We start from the raw sequence: 23,628 nt of genomic DNA on the forward strand, positions 1-23,628 counted from the left end.
CATGATGCGTCTGTGTGAATATCTTCCTATTGCCACATAGGAAGTTAAAAAGTTATGTTATATGTTTAGAAAGAATAATGTTTTCATGATTTACTCTAGCTTTATTAATGATATTTAATTTCCCATAATACATCACGAATGGCTGCGAGTCAGTGACGTTGTAGGGTATCCTAGGGAGGGGATAGAGAGAAAGTGCCAAACATCTACAGCACAAAGATAGGCTTAAATTTCAACACAGGTAAATATATTTTAATGTTGTTTCCTTTTAACATGCCTGTTTATTTCTTGATAACTCGGACCTTGTTAAACCTTGTTATCCCAGAGAAGATGGGTAATATCAGATGTCGACAGTAAACTGGCTAACGTTACTAGCTAGCTAGCGCCCTAGCTTAGCTAACATATGAGCTAGATTGTTGCTAGTTGACTTAGCCAGCTACCTAACGTCCATATAGCTAACTTAGCTGGGGAACGGGCTAAAGACAGAAAAGCTGAGTCTTGTAATGGCGCTGCTATCAGGCCACATGACGTTAAGAGATACGAATAAGAAAAGACTTGTAATTTAAAATACACTAGGCACTAAAGGTTGGGTATCTCTGTGTATTAGCTAGCTAGCGATGTACAACTGAGGCTAGTAACGATGTGACCAAGCTGTACGGTGTGAAATACCGTCAGGTTCGTAACCAACCAGCGGATTGTTACACAGCCAGCTATCAGTAACGTTTCATTAAATTGGGTTAACTTTACTGCATTGTCGGTCTGAAGGGTCAAGCTTTGCAATTACTGCGTGTTTATCATGTCACTGTTTATGAACCGCGCAGTATTAAACGTTAGCCAGCCGTGTCGAGTGTAGAAAAGTTGCATTATATTGTCGTGTGAATGTGACATCTTTCACAAGTTGTTCATTAAGGTTTCATGAAAGCCAGCCTAAGGAGTTTTAATCGGCTGGAAATGATCAAACATGTCAGTTTGTTAGCTGAGATTAGGCAATGCTGTCCTGTGACTTCTGTCATTGGAATTAGAAACTTCTAGATCTCGATGTGTGAGTTTCCTTTAAACAGGACTAACATGTTTTTTAGGGGGCAGCGTTTTAAATACTGAAAATTCATAACTTTATTTTGATGAAGGTCTGATTTAGGAGTAGACGAACGATTAACATAGGTATTTAGAGCTGTCAGAGATCCTTTTTAGACATGTAGACATATTTTTGAGGCCAGTTTGTAGGATGCAAGATTTGCTTCCTAGAAACACTATAGGCGTTACCTCATGATAAATACTGTTCATTACAATTTGTGTCTGATATGTTTTTCCCCTTAAAAAGCTTAACGAGCGTTATTACCTGGGTAGAAAAATTACATATATGCCTGTCCATCAATGAAAAATCAAGAATTTATGGATACATTTAAAAAAATAAACTGGATACAAGATGTCCCCTGCATGACTGAAATTTCATTCTCAATGCCCCAGCACTGGAGGCTTCTGGGTTCTTTAGTACACTTGTGTTAGTCGCCTGTGGGACCAAGATTGGTTTCTAACCTTGTTGTGATGACAAAAATCATGTCTGCAGGTGCACACCTTAAACTCAACTTTTAGGTGAGGACTGAAAAACATTCTACTTTCAGTGAAAGAATTTGAAACCAGCCTTGCACTCTCTGAACATACATCATTCTGCACAGTGAAGGTCAAACATTCAAGAGAAGTAAGAATGACCAAAATGCATTTTTGAGCGCAGAGGGGAGTTTAAATTTTTCTTTCATGTTGAAGTTGACCTCTTTTCACAGGGCAACATGGCCCTTTATTTTGAACTTTCCAATTCTCTAAAATCATTTAGGACAGGTTTGCTTACTGCCCCAGTAGTCTAACTAAAAAGGGAGAAGCAGCATTCAGGTTTTATACATTATATATCTGAAACAACCTCCCAGGACATGAAGTCTATTCCAACACTCAGTTCTTTTAAATGTAGACTTGAAGTTTTCATCTGGCACTGCCTTTTATGAAATTAAATGATTTATTCATATCTTGCAGTGCATTCTTATTGCACTGCAATTTTAATTCTCCTGTTTATCTTTTTTATTCGATTTTTTTCTACCTTCTGTTTAATTTTACTCTGTTTAAATCGTGTGTCTTTCCTCAGTTGCTAAGCAAAAGTAATTACAAAAAAGTCATTTTGTTCATATATTTTTCAGGCTGTGACGTTAACAGAAAGAGTGTGCAGTCCTCCTTGCCAAGGAAGGAGAGGCATCAGGGACCAGGGACCATGAGTGAGAATGGCCCTCATACGGAGGCGCCCATGTACTTTGAAGTGGAGGTGGATCACCTGGAGCGGGATGATGAAGAAGAAGAAGACAAGATCCACTTTGACAAAGATGATGACCTGATTGCTGAGCCGTCATCGTCTTCTGGTCGGGTGTATGACCGCACCACAGTGCTCATTGAGCGAGACCCCATCCGGCTGGATGAGGAGGGCGAGGAAGAGGGTCACTGTGGAGGGGACGAAGATGGAGTCACCTTTTTAACTGAGGGGGAAGGTGATGGAGATGAGGAGGAGGGCTCTCTGGCCTTTATGGCCGACCCTGATGCCATGTCACAAGGTTATGTGCACCACACCATTTCTGCAGACCAGATCCAGTTCACAATAAATCCAGGTTCCACTCCCATGCCACGCAACATAGAGGGGGCCACGCTCACTCTGCACTCTGAGTGCCCAGAAACCAAGCAGAGAGAGGTAAGCCTAAATAAGTTCATCTCCTCGAAATGTAAAAAATATGCAGCTGCTACATGCTAATGAAATGTGAATGTGCTGATGAAAAGATGCCTTATTCTTTGAATGCTCAGTATGAACACAGGTGCGTGCTGATTTCAATAAACAGCTTCCTTGAATATTCAGTAGCAGTGCATATTGCATAAATTCATTTTCACCTGCCAGTTACTGCACACAGATGGGCAGCATTTTAGTAGGATGTGGTCCACAATTACCCCTGAAGTAATGTCTGTTTTATTGTTATGTACTTACTTTACTGTTATTGTTGAAGTAATTGTTTGGTTTGGTATGTGGAAGCTCATCTAGTCGTTCCAACTAATTGCTCAATGGAAGAGTAAATAGTTTCTCTATAAATAAACGGTTTCTCTAACATGTCTGATGGTCTTACAAACTGAGACACATAATGTTAACATAAAGGTGCACAATGCGAACGTATTGCATATGTGTGTGCGCGCACACTTTTTTCTTTTTGTTTGTACATGTCTTCTCTTGGTGAAATGCAAAGGGAAAATTGCAGATACATTAATGTGCTTGACAGTCTTTCAAAATGAGCTTTCCCAACAGCTTGACACTGTTTGCTCATTTGCTCATTTAGCATCACTAAACAAATAGAATATGAAATGTGAAACTGTGCGTGGGGAGGTTGGTTTTTGGTGTTACTCCTGAACACCAAGCACTCTATTGGTTGAGTCTGTATGTAATGTTGGATTGTTTTCACCACCACCATTGTGCTTGAATTGTTTGTTGTCAATGTTCAATTTGCCTGCATTGTTGTCTTTGTCATTGTTATGATATTATGACATAATTTGTTATGACGATTGCCTCAGGCACACAATGACTTTCCAATGAGGCAATAAACTAAACCCTACTTCACTATCCCTAAACAGAAATTGGAAGACACCACAAATAGAATTAAACTTGATGTGGTGAAAATTATGATGCTGTTTGCATTCAATCTAGTGTGTACTACAAAGAAAAAACAAGCTGCCTTGGAAAAACATGAGAAGAGTATAGCGGCAATTTCCTGTGAACAACACATGTAAAGTTCCTGCCTCGATACTCTCACATAACCATTTAATTTGTAATGTAGTGGTATTTTCCACTATCCATGTGGGGGCCGAAAGCTTTCAGTGCTCTCACACAGTGATCAAACTGGTGGTGAAGAATCACGAAGGTGTGGGAGATGAATACAGTACTGAGCTACAAGCTTTCGCAGGCTTCCCACAGTGGCTTTGCATGGATGTTTGCTTAACAAATGATCTCTCCTACATCCTTAAAATCAAAGTGAATGGCTTTAGACTACCCATCAGTCAGATTAATGTTTGTCAGTAAGGCTGAAAGGACGTTTAGTCAGCTTTTATGTCATGTTCACTGTACATGCAACAGCTATTCTTTTTACATCAGATGTTACTGAATGTGTCTGAGCATGTGTTGTGAAATGAAGCATTGAGACTGCTTGGATGCATGAACAATGTGGGGTTTTCACTGATGCGTCAGTTATTTTCCCTGCTGACAAAGGCATCACTCCATGCACTATGAGCACTGTTGTATTTAATGCTGTTATTTTTACGGACTCACACAGGTAATGCATCCTATTTAAGGATGCATTAGTGGATACAACTGTGTTGTTATTTACAATCAAAGGAGTTTTAAAATAGTTTTAAATGAAAACATTTTTGGGCAAGGTTTTTTTTTTTTGCTGAATTTGGCATCAGGCCTGTTATAAAAATATTCTTTCATTTGTCTTGATTTTAGGTAAATGATGCCTCGAGTTTGACCAAAACTATTGTAAAACAAATAATCTGAAGGTTTCATAAACAGTTATCAGAGGTCTGTTTATTACCTTGTGTAAAAAGGAAATTTCTATTAAAACAATTCTCAAGTAAATTTCTCAAGATGAAAGTTGCAGTCTTTCATCTTGAGAAATCACCTGGAAATAATAATTATTATTATGATTATTATTATTACTGTTATTATTTTACATCTCTGAGAGTATCAGGGCAGTAAGGGCAGTAAGTTATGTTAGAAGAGAAGTTAGATTCTCCCATCAAGGTGGCCAGCCACAAGCTTTCTCTTTTTTGCTTTGTGTTCAGCACAGGGTAGCGTTTTTCAAAGAACAGAATGGGCTGCTTTATCCACATTGCCCTGGGGCTTTTGTGTGAGAAAAGAGCAGGAGACTGCCACACTGCAATGGAGATAAGTGTTGTGAAACAGAATTGGATGGGATGGATTGCATTGGGGGGTTAGGCATCATCACTGTCCTTTGTGCTCACTCGCTTCATGTGCTGACGGGTGGCTGAGTCATTGAGTTGAAGTCGCCTCTGAAAGGTCACACTGACTCAGACTGTCACTTGGCAATGGCAAGGCTGGTTATTGCTGAGCTGAATTTACAAATAATATTCTCCTCTGTCTTTTCAAAATATAAGTTAAAGACTATTTAGGTTATGTTTATGAGTCATATTATCTTTTTCCTGAGCTTCAGTGTAATTTCATACAATATCGCTGGATTCAGTTTACAATGTTGAGATAATGACCTTTCCTTCCTCTATCAGGTGAAGCGCTACCAGTGTATGTTTGAGGGCTGCACAAGGACGTACAGTACGGCAGGAAACCTGCGGACACACCAGAAGACTCACCGGGGCGAGTATACGTTTGTGTGTAATCAGCAGGGCTGTGGAAAGGCCTTCCTCACTTCTTACAGTCTCAAGATCCATGTCCGTGTTCACACCAAGGAGAAGCCGTTCGAGTGTGATGTGCAAGGCTGTGAGAAAGCCTTCAACACGCTATACAGGTGAGCTTACATGCAGCTTTGCTATGTTGTGTGTGTGTGTCCTCATGGGATTGTTTTTATGGTGCTGTGGGCATTATAAAGTAAGTTCAGATCATTATCATCACTGTAGGTTTTGTTTGCAGCTTCTAGTTTATCATCCTGCAGGTTGGGAACACATTTGGGGTCACCTAAAAGGAAGGCAACAGGCCAAAAAAAAGGTTGATAAATTAGTGTAAGTAAAAAAAATATCAGATTGTCATGACAGGTCCTACCATAAAGTGGGTAGCCAAAGTGTTGTCACAATACAGAAATATCTATGCATAAATGTCATTTATATTTAACTGTTTATAGAGGATTATATAGGGTGGGGGCAGTCCCTTGTAGCCGCAAATCTCAAATTTAACTTTATTATGGAAACGAAGAAATTAATACACAGAATTAGTGCAAAAACAGTAAGTAAAAGTAAAACAATAGAAACAGGCCTTAAAAGGAACAGGACCAAGAAAAAAGAGAACAATTGTCATCTCAGGAAGTTCTCCTTTCTTCACTGTTAGCTACTCCCTTAGTACCCTAGATAAAAAATACCCTTTTAATCCACACACATGGGAATATTGCACCAGAAACAAGGGATTGTCTAAATCTTGTAGTTTTATTATGTTGCAATTCTCTGCACCTTTGGCATAACTAAAACATTTGGTAAAAGGGTGAGTTTGGTCATTAAAGACTTTGTTTGTCTTAGTTAAAAAAAAAAAAAGAGGTAAATCTGCTTGCTGAAATGTCTTGGATTGATACTGCAGATAATGAGTATCCAAACTGTTGAAAAATAAACATATTTTTGACTACACTAAGTTCTATTAAAAGTTAGTGGAGGGAAGACAAGAGGTGATGCAATGGATGTCTTGACACCTTGATGGAGTATGGCAGGTTAACAAATGACCAGAGTGACTCTCGATAGCTCCCCATGAACTATTATCACTACAATACATCGAAGATCAAACATAAGAAAACAATAGCGATCATTCTATTAAGTAACTGTTTTGACCGGTGCCAGACATGTTCTTTGTTCTTAGCATTTTCATTATTTAGATTTTGCTGTGATCTCGACCAGTTCATGTCAGAGCCCCCTGGTCCATATTGGTTCAGTTGCTATGACAACATGTCTGGGGCTTGGTGGAGCTGTGCCACTGGCAACAACAGTTTGTCAGAGGCTGTTACTCAGGGCACGAATCCAATGCCACACATGGGTGGATTGTGTTTTTAATAACAATACTTTACACTTGCCTCTTCCACCCAGATTCTCTTATACAGCTACCACTGAGAGAGCGTGCACACTTGAATCAGTTGTTTTCCCTGTCTGATTAAATTCTGTGCCATCTGAATGTGGACTTAACTGTCCTTTTCATATGCTTTGTAGACATTCTTAAATTAAGTGCAGCAGCAATCAACACATGCTGTTTAAAGCCACTGTGCTTAGTTTCTTTCTCTCTGCAAGTCTCCCATTGTGGTTTAATGAAACAAACTTGACTGTCTCTGCAGACTAAAAGCACACCAGAGACTTCACACAGGCAAAACATTCAACTGTGAATCGGAGGGATGCACAAAGTACTTTACCACACTCAGTGACCTGAGGAAGCACATTCGCACACACACTGGGGAGAAGCCATTCCGGTGAGTATTCCCATTATCACAACAGGATTAACCTACCCTTAGTAGAAAGTGAAGGGGCAGCAATGTTAATAATATGATAATAGATGCTTTTAATGTTTGCTTGTCCACAAGAACATGGTTGTTGTTTTTTCATATTAAAATGTTTTTGCTCACAGTCTCTTTCACTGTAGGAGATGCTCTTTGGTTAGACAGAAGCCCAATTGTGTTGAGATTCACTATTTAGCACATTAGTTCCCCCTCTGCTGTACACAAATGTAGTTAGCTATATGTATATGAGTAAAGGATGTACACTGTTCCGGCAGAAACATGGCATTACTCTAAATAAATGATCAAATCCACGGTCTTGAAAAAATCATCACTGCCCATTTGCATTTTTGTCTTGATTTTGTTTCTGTCTTTGTCTTCAGGTGTGACCATGACGGCTGTGGCAAAGCTTTTGCTGCAAGTCATCACCTAAAAACACATGTACGGACTCACACAGGTACATATTCGTGGTTTGTTTTATGTAACCTTGATTTATCTAGGGTAGCATGAACAAGGACATGTTTGTTTCACAGCTATGCTTGATTTGCATTTACATTATTACCAGTGCCTCCTACACAGAGTTAATTTGAGTCGCCAAACCAAATAGATTTTCCCAGCAGCCAAAAACATTTTTGTGTTGTTTAGTATTTACTTTGTGTTCTGTGACAAGTATGTGAAGAAATGCAGTTAAAAGAACAGCAATTAAAAAGGGTGTGTTGATGCACACTTTTATTGATTGGACAAATAACTTCCCCATGTTCCCAGTCAGACAGCCGAGATCAAGTTCTTTGCTCAAATGCCTGTGTTTTTTTTTTTTTTCTTCAGGTAGAGGAAGTGGTTTTACCAAAGTGTGATGACGTATTTGTTTTTTAATATGGGTGATTCTCCCAAACTATAGATGAAACAATGTAATACAGCATCAGAGCAACCTATCAAGCTCCTAAACTTGAAGGAGAAATGACCTTTGCTTTTAATGTTATGTATCCAATAAAACCTCCTTTCGGATGAAAACAAAAGTGAAACATTAAATCCTGTGCTCACGCTGTTTGCCTGTGTCTGCAGTTGTGTGCATGCTGTAAATCAAAGAAGTAAAATATTTAAATCAAAGTATTAAATCATAAGCATTGTCTGACTGACATTGTGTATTTTTTTCTGTTTCCTCCCAAATTTAAAAAAAAAGAAGCAACTTTTATCTTAGCTGACCTTTTCTGCCTGACAGTTAAGAGTAGCTCTTACCCTTCAGTCTCTGTATTATTCCCTCTCTGTCTCTGTAGGGGAGAAGCCGTTCAACTGTCCCAGTGATGGCTGTGAGAAGACTTTTAGCAGCCAGTACAGTCTAAAGAGTCACATCCGGGGCCACGACAAAGGACAGTCCTTCAGCGTCACCCTCACCCACCCACTCTCTGAAGTGAGTCACAGGACAGCAACTTCTTGGTGTTCTCCATGTACAGCCTGAGAGCAACATGACACTGCCATCCTCATATTATTTACTTCATTAAAAACTTGGGTTTTTTTTTTATACTTGTGCTGTGCTCTCAGTGACATAATATGGAGAGCATGTTAGCCAAAAATAAAAGCTCCACACCTGCATGATGTGTATATTCACAGATGTCTGTAAGTTCACACCACAGTACATTAACCATGGTAAATCTTCCTGATTTATTATGGGAAAAAAGCAGCATGGTTATGATTGACGATGTTATTACTTATTTGTTTACTTAGTGCTAAACTGTTCATTTTAAACTGTTCATTTTAAGTAAAACCTATTTTTTTTACATTAACATACAGTAGGTGATCCCGCTGATCACCTACTGTATAGCATTGGTAAGTTTAATTAACCTATTCATCCCTTAATTACAGGATGCAAATCACTCACTGTGCCTCAGTGACTTGAGCCTCATCTCCACAGACTCAGAGTTACGAGAGAACATCCATAATGTAAGTCTGGCCTTTGCTTCAGCTTTGTCAAACAGACGTTGGATTGACAATGCGGGGGAGCTGTCACAGTCAATAAATTCTTTTTTGACACCTAAGCTCATTTTGTGTCCACTGTAATATGAATTGACAGGTAGAACAAGAGTCTCTAGTTGTTCTAAAACTCAGTAAGGTGACTTAATGGATACATTAAATCTTTTGTTAATTTTAATGTTATTACAGGCTCAGAATCTGGACCTCAACAATGTGACCCCAGTGAAAATCTTTGAGCTCATGTTCCAGAGTCCTGAAAATAGTGTCAGCCAAGATGATGCCCATCACAATGGTAAGAACATTTCAAAGCCTGTCAGCTTAAATCATATCAAAGGTGCTTGTTCTGAAGGAGTTTTTACTTCCTTCCTCAGAGAGCCTTGCTGAACCCTTCAGCCTAGAGACCTCTACTCAACCAGGAGTGACTGATGCCTCATCTCTCATCTCTTTCTCTATCAATCCTACCTCCTCATCTTCCTGTTCCCACACAACTGCAGTCATGGAGGCTTCTTCCCAGCTCAATCAGAGCTCTTCCTCTCAGGTCTCCACCTCTGCCTCTGTCACTGCTACTGTCAGCTCTGCCCAGCCCCCCTCTTTCATGCGACTAACCGGGCCTCAGCAGATCTCAGATGTGCCTGCCCAGGCTTCTCTCCAAGCACCAAACCATGCCCCCTCCCAGCATTATGTGGCACTACAACCCACATTCCTGCAGCCTGACAGTGCCACCCAGACCACTCCTCTACCACCACCCATCTCTACTCCTCTTCCAGTGGCTCCAGCACTGACCACCACAGAGACGGGCACTGCTGCTGTGTCTGTCGTTGCAGCCACCACAACAGATGCTCTGGCAGCTGTGGCTCAACCTGTGCCTTTGGCCAACAATCCTGTCCCCAACTCTGGCCCCGGTCTGGCTCCAACCCCTGCCACCATCACCATAGCACCCACCCAGAACCTGCTGCAACCCAGCTTGGTCATGGCTGACCAGAACCTGCAGTGGATCCTCAGCAGTGCTGCCAGCAGCCAGCAGAACCCAGAGCAGGCAGTGAGTAATGCTCCCACACAGTGTTTGTACAAAGAAACGGTGACTTGGTTTGCACTAGTTTTGATTTTGTGAGGCACTTTTCAAAAAAACACATTCCTTCATGCATTGCAGAGCAAATTAGGGATTTCTCTTGTTTTCTAATCCTAAATTTGTTAATGTGAGAGGATTAGCAAACAAAATAGTGCCCTGCACTTAAGTAATAATGCATAAACTGTTAACAAATTATCATGTCAAGCAGAACAGTGGGGAAAGCTAATGCTTTTAGAGATGTTGTCAGAATGGTTTCACTTATCAATATTGCCTTTAATATAACACACATACCAACCAGATCCTTTTGATTCAGTAGGGAATTCTGATGAGGTACCTCACGATACTTTAGTGTTTCCTCAGCATTTTTATCTTGCTTGAACTAAGGTGTTCACTGTTTATTTCAGTCACATCAAGGAGCTCCAAAAGTGGAAAAGGTTTTCTTCACTACAGCCATACCAGTAGGAGGAAATGCTGGTAAGTCAGTGTGAAGTGAATTATTATGTTCCTTCATTTTATGGACATTGGCCAAAAGGCTGTGATAAAATCATAAATGTGTTTTGCCATCCAATGGAGTACTTTTAGTTTAGTCTAATAATTAATTAGATAGTGGTCTCCGGAGAACTCCACTAAGATACTGTCATATTGTATTTATTATACAAATGCAATCCCCTTTGCTGACACTCAGGGAATGCACCGTGCTAGAACAGTCAAACAGTATCCCATTATAATATTTAATAACAAAATTGACAGGTAACAGAACAGGGCCAATAACATTCAGAACATTCAGGACCTAGAAGAAGAGAACTGCAGGTATCTGCCAAGTATTGTTGGGCAGATAGCAGAAGATGAGGACAACTGACTGGTTTAAACACATCAAGTACTGCATGTCCTTCCACAGTGTTGGGGTCATGATCAAAATAGGGTTGTATTACATTTGGTTTTCAGTTCTGATTAATGAATCAAATATATTTGATTAATTGTTTAGTTTGTGCAATGTCAGAAAATGTTCCACACCCCAAGAGTTGTCCTTTTATATTGGACCAACAGTCGAAGACAGTCTCTATAAAAAAGAGAAAATGGGCAAACCCTCACAATTGAGAAGCTGAAATCAGAGACATTTTTGCTTGATGAATAGCAATAACAAAAGTGTTGCTGTTTTATTTTCTCCTGATCGTCTAATCCATTAAACAACTTCTTGTTTCAGCTTTGATATTATCCTTATTAATCCCACATCACATTCTATTCTGAGATGTTTTATTAAGATCAGTTAGTACATGTGGCATTAACTCTCAGCCAGCAACTGATGAATTCCTCCTTCTACTAAGCAATTAGTAATTTCTCACCCCTGCATTTGCATTTTTATCCTAAATATTTTCTTCTGTAGGACAATTGGAAACGGAAAGCAAATTATATCAACTTGCCCACTTTGTTTTGGACTTTTCTCTGTGAATTTATTTTTTATATCTGTTTCAGGCAATTCAGTCCAACAGATCGGCCTCAGCCTGCCAGTCATCATCATCAAACAGGAGGAATCCTGCCAGTGCCAGTGTGCCTGCAGGGACTCTGCTAAAGACAAGAGTTCAAAGAGTGCCTCCACCATCGTTCCTGCCCCAGCACAGCAGCAACCATCAGAGCCCCCACCTCCCCCACTGTCACAAGCCCCAGAGCCTCCCCACCATCCAGCCAGCTCATCTTCCTCATGCTGTCTCCCTGAGTCTTCCTCCAAGGTGGGTGAGGTGAGCCTGGAGGCCCCCTCTTCTTCCTCCTCCTCCTCAGCTCAGACTTTCTCCACCATAGTGAGCGGCACTGCCTCTACCAACCCCCCCTCATCTGACGGGTTATCCAATATGGATGTCTCGGACTTCCTCTCCCTGCAGAGCCCTGAGACAGCTGCCAACATTGAGGCTTTGCTGCTGGTCGCGGATGACTTCAACATGGCCACTGATGGCAATCCTTAGAAGAGCTGCCTTCTTAGTCTGGCACCATGTGTTTGTCTATTGCACCCACTCATCCACCGGCATTGATTCCACCTACATTTCAAGTCACTCTTCTCGGTGACACCTCGTCTTTCTCCCTATATAGTGTGTGCTTTGAACCCCTGTATCTGCAGTGCATTCTGTTCTGTATGGCATTGTGCAACATATATACACAATCTATGAATACTTTCTGTTGAGTCATTGCAGTAGTTGAGTTCTTAGACACAGGATTAGTTTGCTTTTGGAGATTTAGCAATGTTAATGCTAATTTACACAGGGAAAAGGCAGTAGGTCCTTTGTTAAAAACATAATCAAATTGTATATACTAACCATTGATATCCACTCTGATCTAAATGAAATAAGTGAGTGTCCAAGCACTGATAACTTAAGAGTTCTTTTCCTGGCTCGAAGGTCACACACCTGAGCAGGGAAACAAAACTTGTCTGTATATCCTTGTACTGTACTACAGGTCCTAAAAACAAATGCTTAAAGCTGATATGCAGCTGATCAGAATGCACTGTATATTAGAGAAATTGACTATAATTTTATCAAGCATTGCTCCCAGCAGGAATTTTGAGGGGTTGGCCTCATAGCCCCTTATATGGCTGTCACACAGGATGAAGTGGCTTCCTCAGTATTTTTGTTTTCTAGGAGGACTAGTGTAGTCCAAAAAATGTGATTATTTCTTTTCTACTTCTTTTGACAGTTATTTACTAATTGAGAGAAGAACCTGTGATCAGATTTGCCTGTCTCTTTAAGTGAAATTAAGTCAATACGTCAATAAGTTGCCTATAACTTAAACTAATTTAAAATTGTACATGTTAATTTATTTAAATGCTTGATTCTTTCATTATACTGGTAATACTATTATCTTCATGATAGCAGAAAAATCTATTAATTTATTCCAATCACTTGTATTTTTAAGTTGAGCTGTTTTTGTTACTGAATTGCTTTCCTTTTAAGAACGTAATGGGTCTTGCTAAAAGCAAGTTGGAGAAAAGAGGCACCTATAGTAGACTGCACAGTGAATTATCCTAGAGGATCTGCTTGTTTGCAAAAATTGTCCACAATGAAACAGTAATGAACTACTGTCAACATCCCATGTTTTATAGGGTTGTGGCCCTCTCAGGGATGCATCAAGTCATAACTGATCCTGGTTCCCTTAATTTGTTACTCAGAAATGTGTTTTCCTTATCAGATGCCCCACACTTGCAGTAGCCCTACGTTTTGCTGCACTCTCCCCTGTTTATTGCACACTAACTTGTAAAGTGAATAATCTGACTGCTTGTTAGCCTAGGTGCAGCACCACTACAGACTTTTTGTATACAACTGCTGTAAAGTAGCATTTAAAAGATGGTGTCCTGGCGACAGTGTATATACAGTACATTTTAGTGTAAACATCTTTGAGAAACTTGTAGATTATTCTAGAATTTGTATTTTTGTATAGACTTTTGAATTACTAACTCTCAAAGTTTGGAGCTAATGTATACCCTCTATCCTTGCATTCTTCCCCCAGTCATGTTCATGCAGAATAGTTTCAGTTTTTGCTGTGTTTAGATGAGTGGTTCTACAAGCAGCTGAGCTTATGTACAGTCTCTATAGTAACAAAATATATGTACCACATACCCCCCTGCTCAGAGTATAATTTAACAGTATTGTTTCACATGGGACACAATGCAATGATGATAGCGCAAAGGCATTATGCCCTGTATACTAGAGTGTAGAGATACTTGGCCTTACAACAGTAACTGTTATATGAGCCTTCCTTGCCTTGACAGTCTCTCCTACAGACTTGCCATTGACATGTATACATGTTCATCTTTATTGAGTCTCAAGCACTCTCTTCCAGCAGGGGATCACACTGAGGCAAAATCACTGAGACAGAAAAATTAGATTTTCCAGCTGTAATGTTTGTAAAGTCACAAATGGATATGCAGCATTTCTAAAATATATATAAATCAGCTACATAACAGATGCAGGTGATATGATTCTACATTTTAGTTCCAGGTTGTAGGATCAAAACTGACGTGTCATTTATAACTTTTTTTTTTGGGCAATATAATTTGCAGGAGTGGAGCTTTCCCCACAATTCACAGATGCCAAGAAGGCAGTTAAATATGTTGTGAAAGGCTCCAGTCTAATTTTGTGCTCAAAACCATTCCACATATGCAGTATTTGATATTTGGAGTGTCTGAATCTGAACTTTGCTCCATTGGATTCGCTAACCATTTTCCTGTCAAGGCACTCTGAAATTACTGCCAGGAGTCAAGATCATGCCATCAATATACATTCTTATACATGCATACTGTCAATGAACACAACTATGCAATTCTAAGTGGCATTCACAAGATTAAATACTGACTCCAAGATAAAAATTATTTATTCCTCCATGACATCGTAGTCTGCTGCAACCATATGCAGAAGTCCAGTGGCAAAAGTTGCCTTTCCAATGCATACATATTAAGCATGCTTCTTGAACTCCAGTATACTGTATATCATATTTCACATTTGGAGTGGTGTGAATCTGGTCTTTGTAGTGTGTCCAAGTACTGTTCCCATGAATGTTGCGCCAGTTATCCTTTCTACATGCTGTTTTGCCTCTGAGGTGACTGGTTTAAAAACCAACTGGATTTGTTTGAAGGAGTATTTAGTGAATGAATGATTCTGTTTTAAGAATTATTTTTTGGTCAAATGTAAGCAGCTTTTCCTTTTTACTTTTACACTTTATGGGTACATGTTTCATTTGAGCTTACCCCATTTATGTAGTCATCTCAGCCTTTCACATTTAGATTTGACAAGTGGATAATTTGTTGGCTCATCTTCACCAATGAAAGTCGAATTTACAGCTGAGGTTTACCTGAAATGGTAAACGTCAGCAAATCACTGATGGTGGCATTTGTTTGGAAGCAGATCGTTTGTTCACAAATGTATAGCCAGAGTGTTTTTGGAAAGTGAGATCCAGAATTTCTGCCATCTCCGACATTTTTCCAAATGGCCAATATTTAAAAAGAGAGAGGAAACTATATGCTTCCAAAGTAATGTCTTGACACCCAAAGAGTGAGGAATTGTTAAGGATTTGTATTTTTTAAAAGAATGTATAATGTGAAAATGTTTGCTTATGCTTGTTTCGTATAAAGTAATATGATAAATAACTTTCTGAATTGAGAGCAATATAATACTAATAAAACCTTATCCTTGTCACTGATTTCTTTTTTTCCACCCATCCAATTAAAAAAGTGACAGTTTATGATTAAATGTATTTAATAACATGACAGAAAAAAAAAAAGAAAAAAAAAAAAACACACATGTTTTCTCCTTTTGGTCACTTCTGCGATGGCAAGGACACATCCTGGAGAGATTTCCTCTGTGAACATAACCAAGGTTAACTTAAAGATCTGCAGCAAGTCACAAGGGCCCCAAGGGGAAGGAAAAAGAAACTCACCGCTAGAACATCACTCAGATCCTTGAGGTCATTCATAACTTTGTTACACATGGTTATCTTCTTAGACAGGGTCACCAGTCTGTCATTAATGTCGTCCAGCTTTGGAGGACAAAACTTGAAGTTAGTGTGGACAAACAAACCTCCACAAAAAAAAAAAAAAATTAAAAAAAAAATAAATCAAGCTTCATCTCAAGACTGACCTGTTTGACTGAGGAGGCGCCATCATCAGTCCGCCGAGTCACTCCATCTTCTGTACAGTCTTCAACTGTTTTACAAAGACACTTAGAAAAACACTGATGATGTAACAACCACACTGAAAAATGTTGTGTTTCACTACCTGTGTCAGAGGACATGACGACGGACATGTTTCTCTGTAGACTAACGCATTTCTATGTTGTGTGCCTTCGACTTTAGGCAGGCGCCCACAGGTGACTTTAATTCTCCTAATTAGTGGGTGATGATGAGGGCGGAGCACGCAACGAAGAACATGCGTCAGTGATAAAAAAAAATACAAAATAACCGCAGATGACTGAAAGAGCGTTTACATATTACCAAAACAATTTAAGGACTATTATTATTTATGTGTTTATTTATTTTATAGCAAAACTATGTAGCCTTATATCAAACTTTGTAATAATAATAATAATAATAATAATAATAATAATAAACGTCAAAAATTTAGGGATGATAAACACGTTTATTTTTTGTCATTAACTGCAGAACTAATAAAAGCCAAACAGCACATGAGCTCTATGATGAAAGATCTACATAATTACAACAAATGTAGAAATGTCTGCCAATAATAATGATAATAATTAAAATTAGCTAACTAACAAAAAAAATAATAATTATGCAATAAATATGTTTAAAATAAAAAAATGTTTTGTATTTAATTAGTCTCAAACATACGAGAGACCGGAAGTGTGCCCGCGGTCGTCACAGCAACGGGCTGTTTTTCACCAGGTGGAGTTTCACGTTTGCTGCAGAGACTTTATTTATAAGTGTCAGTTGGTTTTGAGGTTTGGACAGAGTCTGCAGGGTACCTGAGGGGAAAAAATCGTATGAAAATCAACAGGAGTTACCGGGTTTTGGGGCCAAATTTACTCAAACACACATCAAAAGAACCTCTTCAAACAATATGGTTGTCATGGTTTAATAGGCTATTTGAGTACAGAAAGAAAATGAGGATCAAAGAGGAGCCTGGCCCCTGGGAGCTCACTGTGTGCACTCGCACCTAAACTTTGATTTTTCACTCAAATGACAATGAACACAGTGATTGCTGAGTGACTCTAAGTGTTGCAGAATAGGACAAACATGTTCAAAAGTTGCTTTACCTGCATTTATTTTGTTATTCTGTATGTGCAGTCATCAATCGAAGAGGATCATACCCACAGCTGGTTGCATCTCTGCTGCGAACTGGGATCAGAATAACTATGAGACTCTTATGTGTCTCTTAGCATCTCATCACTTATTGTGTATAAAATCATTTATACCTTACGTCTGGTCATTTGCATTGAGATGTATTGATATAAAACACAGTGTTGTACAAAGACTGATAAAACAAGCCGCTGCCACTGCCCCCGACAGACAGAGACAAGTGACAAGGAAGTGGCACCTTCACTGAACCCCTGCCTTGATGACTGACACTGCATTTTCATTTTGACCCCTACAGAGTGTAGTGGCGTGTAAATGAGTGGACTGAGGTCGCCATTTGCCAATTGTATTGGAATGAAAATGCAAATTGGATTACTGCATGTTCTTTTTCATTTTTACTTAAATAATACACCGTGTTGGAAGTGGAGTCACAACTGTTTGGTGGGGACAAGCAGCCGCACAGGTGCCTTGAGTTTTCTTTGTTCTGTGTCCTGAGCTCATTCTCTGTTTGCCCTTCAGTTGACCTGGTTTCCTCCATCATTTCACCTTTGTTCCTGAGTGAGTAGTTTATTTCATCATATTATAATGTAGTCATGTTTATTTTGTTTTTAAGTTGTATATCTAATCTCTTTGGGGTTTTTTTTCACACGATTATATATTTAAGATGAGACTGTATTGATGTCGTGATTCTGATTTAGAATTGTTTGTTGCTTTATTCAAGATAATATAATAGGATTTGACCTGAAGTCAAGTCCTAGAACACATACATTAATAGCAAATTACATTTTCAAGTTTACATGATCATTTGATTAAAGTCTTCTATAATGACCTTGTAGAAACAAAATAAGGTATCCGGCACAACAAAGGAAAAGGTCCAAACAGTTCAAAACTCTTGTAGTCACTTGTAGTCAACAGAAGAATTCTTTTGAAAATACAATTCTTCTGTTGACTACAAGTGTTGCCGGAGTTTTGACCTGTTCTATCTTCTTTTAGTTTTTTGTTTTTTTCTGCACCTGATGCTTTGAGGGTGGAAACACTATACTATAATGATGGACTGAGCATTTAAAGGAGAACCCAACACTTTTCAAGAATTCACATTTCTTATTCCTGTGCTCCAGAGCAGTTTGGTCAATTTTTGTGAACATGCAGCACTCTCCTCTAAAGTTAGAGACCAGAGGGAGAACCTTAAAATGTGTTATGTTCTAAAACAATGGATGCGGCTCTGACGCTGTGAGGCAGTAAAATATTTGTGTAATTTCTTACACCAAAATGAATGTTTCAAATCTTAAAATTGATATTTCAATTTCAAATGTGGATGAGACCTGTTAGGCTGTACATGACGCAGCAACTGTAGATTATGGGGTCAGTGAGGTAACTAAAAGTAATTTCAGCTATACAACTTACACAGCCTGACTGATGAGACTAAGCCTTTGAATTTCTTAAGCTATGACATTTGCAAACAACTCTACATTTGCAGAGTATGTGTTTCTGCTGTAGTAGTTCATCCTTTACACTCAATAGCTCTTAATGTGTAGGGTTTAATTAAAAAGAGTGATGCAGTTTCTGCAATCCACCATTTTATTTTTCACTTAGGACATTTATTTTTATAGAACACCCACTGATAGTTATTCGGTGCTCCTTGTGTTGTCTGCGGAGTATCAAGATTTGAGGAGTCTCTCGATTTCTGGCTTTAAGACAGAGTGATGCATGTTTCTTAATACAGACTTAACTGTCCTCGGCCACAGGAATTATATATGTGACATTTAAGCCTTTTATTCAGTCAAAGTTGCTTTGAGATAAATGAACTCTGTATTTATGAGTGGAACTTATTACTCACTTAAATTTCATGCTCTGCTGCTGTTGTCCTTCACTTTTCGCTGCAGTTTATGGATTTTTGCTTTATTTCATGAATTTCTAACTTGAAGTTTATGGATTTTGTGTCACTTGCAGCTGATATTTTCCTGGACTCTTGCTTCGTGTTTGCTGGTTTACTCTGTGTGTCCATGAGAGTATGAGTACTGTTGTGTAAACGTGTTATGAAGTAAAATAAAAAATAGTCATTTCCCTATGGAACCTGATTCTATTTTCCAGCTGTCTAAGGGAAGGGTTGGCTTGGGGGAAGTGAACAAAAGCCTGAACTGACAATGGGCCTGCTGGGCTTGGTTGTGGTTTGTTGGACAGGGGACACCAGTCAGACCCGTCAGACCAGATCTCTCTGTCCAGACTCGGCCAAGTCTTTGCCAGAGTAACATGAAGAACAACAGCATAAGAAAATTAAACTGGGGGACATCTGGGAGCTGTAACAATTTCGGAAGTCGAACTAAGTTTCTTATCAAAGGTCTAAACTTTTTGGCCTCGATATTTTAAACTAATTTCCCCCCATGTGCTGTTGGCCCTTTAAGAAGCTCGTCGTCATTGTTTGGGGGGGGGGTGGGCGTAACCCGGAAGACATTTCCGTGATGTCATCCGGCGACAACATGCTTCCCGGCTGTGAATGACATATCCGCGGGTGTAGTTTTGGTTTTATGAAGTCACTTTGTAACATCGCCGTTGAAGCACTCAGGTCGAGGGGGGCTCACAGTTCGGCCGCGGCTTGTCGAGTCGGAGCAGACATGTGTAAAGAGCTCAAGACCAAAGTGCTGCGTTTACTGCCGCCGACTACCAACGGGCCGACCGTGCACCAGGAGGGCCACACAGGTGAGCTGCACTACACGTGGGTGTGTGTAGTGTGTTTGGTTGTGAAACATGTGAATGTCTTTTGACGGGTTTTTTTCAGCTAGACTTACATAAGCTGCAGTAAACATCGCAGTGTGTTGCATCAGCTTCCTGGTTTTCCTGTTATCGATGGCATGGATCTGCCCACGTTTGTTTTTAAATTGATGGCAGCCGGTTGCAGCACCTTATCAAAAGCTTTTGTTATATGTGCTTCCCTCATTGCTTGAGATGTTTTCTCCCTCTGTTGTGTATCACGGGTGCCTTCGCTGTGGATGATGTCCCATTGACCCTCCCTGTTTTTGAACTGCAGATGGTGCTGAAATCCTGAGTTGCACGGTGAAGGCCCTGAAGGAGGGCAATGTTGTTGCTGTGCCCACAGACACCATCTACGGCTTGGCATGTCTGGCTCAAAACTCTGACGCCATAAGGAAAACCTACAACATCAAAGGGCGAAATGGACACAAACCGCTGGCCATCTGTGTAGGAGAAATTCAGGATATCTATCAGTAAGTTCCTGCTGTTTTAAAGCTAGAACGAGAGGATCACTGTGGAGGATGGTGAAGAGTGATATTTCTGATGGAATTACAGTCTTAATGCTGATTTCTTTGCAGTTAGAAATATCAGTGTTAACTGTCATGTGTTGGTGTTAGTTTCTTAGAAGTGTGATGGTTTCTTTTTACACGTGCTATTTTGCACAAACATATAAGCCATACACAGAGCAAGTAAAAGAGGCAGAGATAACATCTCCACACCAACAAGACACATTTTACATTTTAAGCAACAAGCACACCTGCTGTCACAGAAATACCCCTGCATTCATGAATGTATTTGCTAGATAATGTTTTGTATCCCCATGCATCCGTGTCTCATTTCTCTGAGGGCTGTCCAAACTTTGTGACAATTGGGATAAATCACTAAATCAGAAGAGATATGGCAGACTGATGGATGGTGGGTACATCCAAAAGCTGTACTACAACATTCTGGACTGAAGTTGGGCTGCAGCTAACAATGATTTTCATTATTAATGAATGTGATTAACATTGTTTTTCAGTTACTTACGTGCTTTACAAACAGCAGAAAATAGTGCAAATTCTCATCCATGCAATGCTCAATCGCAGTTTCTCAAGAGTCCAAGTTTTTTCAGTGTATAACCCAAGTTTACTGTCACATAACACAAAGAACAGCAGCAAATCCTCACAGCTCATAACTTACTGCATCACTGGCTTTAAAAGACATTAAACACGGCTTGTTTTTCTTCATGTTGTCAGGTACTGCAAGGTGAAGGTGAAGAAGGAGCTGTTAGGTGACCTGCTGCCTGGTCCCGTCACTCTGGTGTTTGAAAGATCTGAAGTGCTGAACACAGATCTCAACCCCTTTACCTCAGTAAGTCCACTCATTTAAGGAGATACAACTGAACATAAGACACCAAAAGATTCTAAGTGATTTGTTAAAAAATGTCATCAATCATCTGTGTGTCCGTGTGTCCCTCAGCTTGTCGGTGTACGTATCCCACACCATGCCTTTATGAGACGCCTTTGCCAGATGTGTGGGGAGCCACTAGCACTTACCAGCGCCAACATCAGCTCACACACCAGCACTGTGGAAGTACACGTAAGTGGAAAAAGTGCACAAAAGAAACATGATACATCAGATTCTCACATTCATGATGTTGTAAGATTTTTTTCCAGCATTTTAATTAATGTTGGAAGGACGTTTCTCTTTGTTTTATTACTTAACTATCGTTAATGCTGCTGTTTCATGCTTTTTTCCTTCTAAAGGAGTTCCAAGAGCTCTGGCCTAACCTAGCCGTGGTGGTGGATGGCGGACCAATAGGAGACCAGAGCCGTGCGGGATCAACAGTGGTCGACTTATCAGTACTTGGCAAATATCGCATCATCAGGCCTGGCTGGTGAGTTCATGTTGTTAATGTTGTCATTGGCTGATTGTGAAATTTTCATTGTGTGATTTGTGATTTGCAGGGTAAAGTTGAACAAAAGGTTTTTCCACCAAGAGTTCCAAAGCTCCAGGAAGATTCAGTAAATGAATCCGCTGACTTATCAAAAGCAGGACTGTCACCTTTTGTGCCATTTGTGTCAATGCAAAAATGAACAAAGTGTGGACTTGTTGTCAGTCCACTGGCTGTAAATTGCCTCAGGCTGCTAAGTCCTGCTTGTTATTGGCCACAAAATGTGAAGTTGCTGTTCCATTTTATTTTTTTCCCCTTAAATGCCTGGTGTATAGAAAACGCCACTGAAGATTAAACTCTGCAAACTGAGGTAAACTGGTGAGAGAGCAGATATTTTCAGGACTGAAGTGTAATGTGACCTGTTCCTGTTTACCGCACAACTCTGGAAGGAAATATATGCACCAAAATTGAGCACAGGCTAATGTCTGACAAAGCTCCACCTGCACTGTGCACCTGCCAGTGTTTTTGGTTTCCTTGCTTTCTACTGAGGCAACAGTATCATCACAACACACTCCACCACTGGGAGGATGAGCCAGCTGCAGCACCTGTTATGATTATGAATCTCCTGGAAGCTAGTAAACAAAACGTGGGCAAGCCTGTGCAGACAGAATATTTAAATACTGTGACCACAGAAAGTAATCGGAAGTGTTTTGCATTAATTAGTGGGCTGAAACAGGGCTGCAGTTTATTTGTGATGCTCTTTGGCACTGTCACCACAAATGAGGAACAACAGTGATGAAATGCCATATGGAGTCAAGTTAATTGTATCGTGTTTGTACTCTACTTTGTGACTCAACTTCACCCCCCTCTACCCCTCCTACACTTAACCTGAAGGAGTCTTGGTACATTAAATGAGAAATGACTGTAATTCTGTTTTCAGCGCCCTCTCTTCTACGGTTGATGTGCTGGAGCGCAAATACGGACTGTCAGAGGACTCTGGAAAGTGACCTTTGAACTCTCAACACTCCACAACACACGCTGAGACGCACAACTAGCTCTAGGGCTTCGTCAGAAAAGATGAGTCCTTCTCATGTTCACACAGAAGAATTTAGTGTTTCTCAGGAAAGACTAAAAATCAAGAACAACTCCAGTCTTAAACCACTGTTATTGTTCTGGCTGCTGCTTTAAAGTCTCGGGTTACTTTTTCTTATGATGAACTTATTTTCTGCCTTACTTTGTGTCTACTGTCTTGGGATTATGTGGTATTTCATACTGAGTGTCACAGTTGTCTAACAAATACAGAAAAAAATAGAGCAAGGTCAGGTATAGTGTGGGATTTTTTTGCATAAACATAAAACTGAATATCTTTTTGTATTGTCAAAGCAGTGAGGCTTAACTAAGAATACGGTGGTTTAGGTGAATATTTTGAGTTGCCATTTTGATAATGGTTAGGCCTCATAGGCCCCTAATATATGGTCTGAATGAATCTGTTAACACAAAGGGGTGGGAGTTTGGTGTGAATTGCATTGACTATTCATCACATTTTTCAGTCCAGAGCTGTTTTTTTTTAATGAAATTGTGAATCCCCTGTATTTATTTTGTCAGTTAAACTGTGTCAGGCTTGTACTACAGCTGGTCACCAGCTTCAAATACAATAACTCTGTTTTATGTTGTAGATTAAACTACATGTACAAGTTGGAAAATACTGTAATACATAAGAGTCATGTTGGTTCGCACATGGACCAAGTGGATGCGCAGTATGAAATTCATCTGCCCACTTGCATGTCAGCAAATCACCTGATGTGAACTTGTTGTGATGGAATGCACAACCTTGGCAAAGCCACAATAAAAGTTTTTTGGTTTTTTAAAATTGTTGTTCCAGTATCACTCTTTGTCATGTATGAGGCTTTTTGAGATATACTTCTATCTTTATTTTTGGGTGTTTTAATCTTTGTTGA

The 23,628-nt window shown here is 39.7% G+C and overlaps 2 protein-coding genes and 1 long non-coding RNA gene across 3 annotated transcripts; 2 read left to right on the plus strand and 1 right to left on the minus strand.

Annotated features, from left to right (window-relative positions):
- The first annotated feature begins 20 nt into the window (after window positions 1-20).
- mtf1 (metal-regulatory transcription factor 1) lies at window positions 21-15,431 on the plus strand. The gene is made up of 11 exons (XM_071468522.1): window positions 21-238; window positions 2,184-2,722; window positions 5,311-5,549; window positions 7,065-7,196; window positions 7,604-7,677; window positions 8,495-8,628; window positions 9,081-9,158; window positions 9,378-9,480; window positions 9,560-10,227; window positions 10,662-10,731; window positions 11,731-15,431. Exons 2-11 carry the CDS (start codon window positions 2,255-2,257, stop codon window positions 12,213-12,215), a joined length of 2,451 nt encoding a protein of 816 aa, XP_071324623.1. The 5' UTR covers window positions 21-238; window positions 2,184-2,254; the 3' UTR covers window positions 12,216-15,431.
- A 45-nt stretch (window positions 15,432-15,476) lies between these two features.
- Window positions 15,477-16,150, minus strand: LOC139612688 (uncharacterized). Its single transcript, XR_011686623.1, has 4 exons — window positions 16,013-16,150; window positions 15,876-15,940; window positions 15,676-15,774; window positions 15,477-15,597 (listed from the first exon to the last, which is right to left on the minus strand). It is a non-coding gene; the product is annotated as an uncharacterized lncRNA (long non-coding RNA).
- Window positions 16,151-19,507: 3,357 nt separating this feature from the next.
- Window positions 19,508-23,540, plus strand: yrdc (yrdC N(6)-threonylcarbamoyltransferase domain containing). Its single transcript, XM_071469854.1, has 6 exons — window positions 19,508-19,746; window positions 20,075-20,270; window positions 21,033-21,147; window positions 21,256-21,375; window positions 21,543-21,673; window positions 22,611-23,540. Exons 1-6 carry the CDS (start codon window positions 19,575-19,577, stop codon window positions 22,675-22,677), a joined length of 801 nt encoding a protein of 266 aa, XP_071325955.1. The 5' UTR covers window positions 19,508-19,574; the 3' UTR covers window positions 22,678-23,540.
- The last annotated feature ends 88 nt before the right edge of the window (window positions 23,541-23,628 follow it).

Source organism: Trachinotus anak, unplaced genomic scaffold (genome assembly GCF_046630095.1).
Source record: "Trachinotus anak isolate AG129_WGS33_773 ecotype Australia unplaced genomic scaffold, CSIRO_AGI_Tana_v1 ptg000032l, whole genome shotgun sequence".
In the NCBI taxonomy this organism is placed as follows: domain Eukaryota; kingdom Metazoa; phylum Chordata; class Actinopteri; order Carangiformes; family Carangidae; genus Trachinotus; species Trachinotus anak.